This window comes from Equus quagga, unplaced genomic scaffold (assembly GCF_021613505.1).
Source record: "Equus quagga isolate Etosha38 unplaced genomic scaffold, UCLA_HA_Equagga_1.0 161491_RagTag, whole genome shotgun sequence".
NCBI classification, from domain to species: Eukaryota; Metazoa; Chordata; class Mammalia; order Perissodactyla; family Equidae; genus Equus; species Equus quagga.
In genome coordinates, this window is record NW_025797152.1 from 2,619 (window position 1) to 7,940 (window position 5,322).

Sequence of the window (5,322 nt, forward strand, 5' to 3'; positions counted from 1 at the left end):
ACCCCTGCTCTGCCTACCATTTGGTGATGATGGGAGGGACAAGGTAGGGGGCAGGGAGGAGGGGCTGCACAGAGGCACTGGTCAGCAGCTCAAGGCCTCTGAGGGGCAGGCTGTGTGGGATGTGGAGCAGTGGAGAGCGGCCCAATAGCAGCCACACCCCACCCTCCGTGTGCCGCTGGCCTCTAGGGCTGACACCGGGCAGCATGTTCTCGAGGGCGCCTCTGCTTCTGGCGCTCATTGTGCTGGGGCCTCACGTCTACAGATGTGGCTTTGTGGACATCGGTAAGAACACGAGCTTCTTCCGCATGTGTGTGGAGTTTGCCAAGTTTCAGTTCAACCAAGCCCAGCCAGATGAGTATGCCTACAAGCTGCTGTGGGTGGGGCGAAGCCAGCGCAAGGTGAGTGGCTCTCTTCCCTCCCTGGGGCTCCACGTTCACCCCAAAACCAAGCCTGGGAGGCGCGAATCCTTGTTCTGCAGGAAACAGCAATGGGCATTCTAACTTGGTGAATATTTTTTAAGAATACAGGATATCATCAGATGTGTCCCAAGTTTCTTTTTGTTTCCTTAATGAGTAGAGTCCTTGAAAAACAGGGTAGAGAGGAAGGCAGGACAGCAGAAAGGAAAGCATTAAAGTCAGACATTCAGATGTGGTGTGTGGAGAGAAAAACAGTGTCCTATATGAGAGAGTGGAGAGACGTGAGAACAGCAGAGAGAGACCAGTAATGAGAAAGACAGAGAGAGGCGGTAGCCGACAGACAGAAGCCCAACGAGAAAAGGCATCCCAGAGGAGAGCTGACTGCAGGCTGCGGCCGGGCTCCAGGGAGCCTCGTGGGGCCCATCAGCCAGGCCGGATGCAGAGATGATGCTCCTGCCTGAAGTCCGTGGCCTTGACTGCCCAGCCACTGTGGGTCCGGGCCTGGGCAGGAGCTGGCAGAGAAGACAGACACGTTCTCATGGAACCATTATGCTGGTGACGAGAGGCAAACAGACCTCAAGTTCATGAGTGAAACAGTGGAAGACTGGGACAATAGCGGTCAGTGAAGGGCCGCAGGGCTGTGGGGAGGTGAGGAATTTGGGAGTGGTCAGAGAAGGCCGTTGTGTGATGGATACTCCTGGAAGGACCCAGCCACGTAGGGGTTTGGGGAGAAGAAGGACAAGCAGCCACAGAGAGGCCCCTGGACCAGGACAAGCCCCGAGTGCCCAGGAGGCCTGACAGTCTCAGAGTAATGGCACCCATGGGAGGGAGTCACTCAGGTGCTTTAGCAATCATCTCTCTGGACCCTGTGGGTGCAGTGGGCTCCACAACCTGCGGGCAAGCTGACACCAGCACGCAGGGGATGGTCCCCTAGTCACTAGGAGGTACAAGAAATGCTGGCTTCTTGGGGCCAGCCCTGTGGCTGTGTGGTTAAGTTCGCACACTCTGTTTTGGCGGCCGGGGGTTTGCTGGTTTGGATCCTGGGGATGGACCTAGCATGGCTCATCAAGCCATGCTGAGGTGATGTCCCACATAGACGAAGTGGAAGAACCTACAAGTAGAATATACAACTATGTACAGGGGGGCTTTGGGGAGAAAAACAAAAGAAGATTGGCAACAGATGTTAGCTCAGGGCTACTCTTCCTCAGCCAAAAAAAAAAAAATCCCCCCAAACCAAAAAAGAAACGCTGGCTTCTGAGTCTGCTTGGAGGTCCATGTAGGGTGCACTGATGTGGGGTCTTAGAGAAGAGCAGAGTCAAGGACAGACCACAGGTGTGTGCCCTGAGCACATGGACCAGGGGTGACTCTATTAACTGAAAGACATGGAGTAAGGTTTGGTTGCAGGGAAAGATCTGGGCGGAACACACCAGGTTTCAATTCCGCGAACCCCCTGGCACAGTGCAGAAGGCAGTGGGAATAGAGTCCTAAGGGCAGGGAAGAGGTTGGGCCTGATACAATGTAGGTGTCGTCAGATCTGGTTATGCAAACCTTTCCCGCTGGTGTTTATTCTTACACTGCCTGCTTCACCTGAATGGAACAGACTGTCACCCAGGAGTCAGTCCGCCCACGCCCGGATTCCTGTCCCCAGTGAGCAGCCCTGAGGCGGTATGATGTCCCCAGGGCTCTGAGGCGCAGGGCCCACGTCCGCACCACACTCCTGAAGAGACGCGAGGGGCCCCGTCTGCACACAGGGCACCGGCGTCCCTCGGTCTTTCCCGTTTCCTGACCTCGGCCCCTCCTTGGGCTGCATCTCAGCCCTGGGCCCGGAGAGGTCCCAAGAGCCCCTCGGGCACCGACGCCACTGCTGCTGCCCCCGCATGAGCCGCGGTCCTGCCTCGGGGTCTGGGGACGCTGCAGGGGGCTGGGCGTGCGCGTGTGCGTGGGAGGTGTTGTTGGTGTGTGTCGGGGCATGAGTGGGTGTCAGGTGTCAGTTGCAGAATTCCTGAGCTTCAAACAAGTCAGCTTTCCAGACAATTCCAGGTCAGCCCAGTAGAGGTGGGCTTCTCCTCAAGGTGATTTCCCTCTCTGTTTGAGTTCTTCCCGAACTTTTATGAACTTCTATTTAGGGAAATGAAATCACACCTTTTAATAAGTTCTTATCGAAACCTAGTAAACTCACGAAACAGCGCCTGATTCATAAATATGCACCTCGACGAAAGACTACGGGAGGAGCCCGTGCATGCAGCCATTTCCCACGGGTAGAGACCGAGTGCTCCCAGCCCTGGGGACCCCCCACCTCCCGGTCGAGGTGCTTCCCCTGGAAGGGACAGCCCCGCTCTGATGGCTGCTCGGTGCGCCGCCCCGCCCCTTGTCCTGCTCCCCATTGACGGCGCCGCTCCATGTGCTCGCTGTGTCTGGGGGGCGCTGCTCCAGCGTGGATTCAGAGAGCGGTCACGCCATCAGGGCTGGCTTAGCGTGTGCGGGTGCAGTGCCTGGAGCTCAAGTCCCGTGAACATGCCACCCTGTGTGTTCATGGCACTGTCCACGTGACCGCCAGGTATCGGCCGCAGGAGAAGAGCGCCGGGGAGGATTCCAGCGCATGCTGTAGGCACACACATAGACATGATTTTGTAAGAGAAATGGAGAATCAAGACGAAAAAGCAAAAAAATAAATTAACAATAAGAAAAATAAGAGAAATTGCAGATATGTTTATCCCTATTTATAGGCATACGCACAGTCACATCTTTTGCCCACTTTTCTATTTGGTTCTCTGTGTTTTTCTCATTATGGCAAAGTATTTCCCAGTAATTTCTCCAATTGCTTCTTGACAGCATCTTACTTGGATTTATCTAATGGACTTGCAGATGGGCCGCACGATCTGTAAGAAACACGATGAAGACATTGACAACTGCCCCTTGCAAGAAGGCCCAGGAGAGAAACAGGTGGGAGAACACGATCCACCCAAAGCATCACGGATCTTCTGTGAATGAAAAATAGTATCAAGGAGGGCCTGGGGAGGAGACTGGAGAGTCATCAAGGACGTCCTGGGCAGAGCGGGGGCCTGGCCCCTCTCCCTGAGGTCCCGGGGCTTCCGCTGGAGGGAGGGGGCCATTCTGAGCAGATAGGGCTGCTTCCAGCAGAGCAGTGGACTGAGCCTGTGCTCACAGCCTGGCTGGCTGAGCAGAGACACCCTGCAGACCCCACGTGACCTTCCCGCCTGGAGGGAGCGCTCCCCCAGGTCCCAGCCTCAAAGCTGCCTGAGACCTCAGGCTTCAGGCAGAGGATGCTCTCCCCGTGGGCCTCCCTGCTCCTTTGGGCCTGTGATTTGGGTTGAAGGACTGTGAGGTTTGTTGGGTCATCTCACCTTTCCCTCTGGTCTCAGGGCTGCAAGACCATGTCTGGTCTGTCCGAGTCCTCCTGTCATCGCCCTATGAGCTGACACCTGGTCCACGGGGCTGGGACCGTGGGGAAGGGCCTTAGTCAGGGTGATGCCCTCGGTGGGAGTGGTCTGCACCACAGACGCGGCCTTGGGGGCAGCCTCCCCTGGGGCGGGTTTGCCACTGTCGTTGACTGGGTGGGGCTCAGCTGGACTGTCTCCTGGGCAGTGTGCTGGCTCCCTCAGAACTCACGGAACGGGGGTCCTTCGTGGAGCGTCTCGTGCCCCCGGCAGGACCCCTGAGAGGCAGGCAGTGGCCCCACCAGGCACCCTCTCAGGAGCCCCTGTTCTGGGTGGGCGGATCCAGCAAGCCCTGCCCATCATCCTGGTGGGGCCTTGAGCTTCTCAAGCCCTGCCCCAGGTTGCTGTTTCTCCTTTCTTCCCTCTTGTAGTTTTCGATGGCTCTCGAGCTCCTATTCAGTCCTTCACGCTAAGTGCTCTCAGTGTCGCATTGTCCTGATTTCTGTCATATGATTACTTTTTTCCAGGTGGGCTGCACTTTCATTGTGGATGCTCGACCCTGGTTTTCCCAGTTCACTCTCCTGAACAGCACCTGTGTGTAGGAAAGGCAGGCAAGGAGCCCCTGGCTTCTCAAGGCAGAAGTTCCTTTTCTGCTGGAGGGTGACAGTCAAAGGTCTGTGCAGCGGCAGGGGGAATAAAGGCATCTGAGAGCACTTCCTGTGTCCCTGTCAGCTTTCCACTCTCCCGGGTCGTTTATTCTCCACGAATGTCACTGCCGGCGACAAGTGGCGGGGAATTTATCCTTATAGCACTTACCTTGGCTGCAGGTGCAGAGCGTTGAGTAGAGCAAACCCCCCAGTTGGTGTGAGGCTGCCCTTACTGGTTCTGGCAGGGCCCCACTGGATGGTTTGTGTGCTCATTCATTCATTCTGCCATTTGTTCCTTCACTCATCTCCAATCCCACCATGCCCTTCATCCATTTCTCTCCAAAGGAATGCAGACAGTTCTGTCGGGGAACAGCCACCCACATCCCCTCCGCCTCCGTGTCTGGGGCCAGACTCACAGTGGGTGGTGCTTCTCCAGGTGGGCTACACCCAGACACACAGGTGGTGGGGGGCAACTGGAGCTGAGAGAAGGCTCTGCTGTCTTGGGCCCCATCAGGGGCATCTGCTCCAGGAGGCCTGACTGATGAGGATGTCTTCTCCAGGGCCTGCAGGGATGGCTCAGAATTTGGCAGCTCCAGTCACCACGTCCCCACCTGCTCCCCGAGCCATTTATTCCCCTATCAGGGCCCAACCTGGCCTCCTTGGCCACCAACACCAGTCACTCCCCCTGGGACAGGCACCATGGTGACAGACACCCACCCTGATGAGCAGCTCTCTCTTCTTGGGTCCTGGTGGGGAGCAGCCCTGGAGGGACAGAGAGATGGAGGGCATGGAGGGTATGGGGAATGACTGGGACAGTGAGGCCGTGGCCATGCCACCTGGGGGAATACTTGAGAAGGGAGA

General features: G+C 56.8%; 1 protein-coding gene across 1 annotated transcript; it reads left to right on the forward strand.

Annotated features, from left to right (window-relative positions):
• Positions 1 to 203: 203 nt before the first annotated feature.
• Positions 204 to 4,517, forward strand: LOC124233216 (probable cystatin-15). The gene is made up of 3 exons (XM_046650382.1): positions 204 to 398; positions 3,249 to 3,359; positions 4,342 to 4,517. The coding sequence occupies exons 1-3, from the start codon at positions 204 to 206 to the stop codon at positions 4,414 to 4,416; spliced, it is 381 nt and encodes a 126-aa protein (XP_046506338.1). The 3' UTR covers positions 4,417 to 4,517.
• The last annotated feature ends 805 nt before the right edge of the window (positions 4,518 to 5,322 follow it).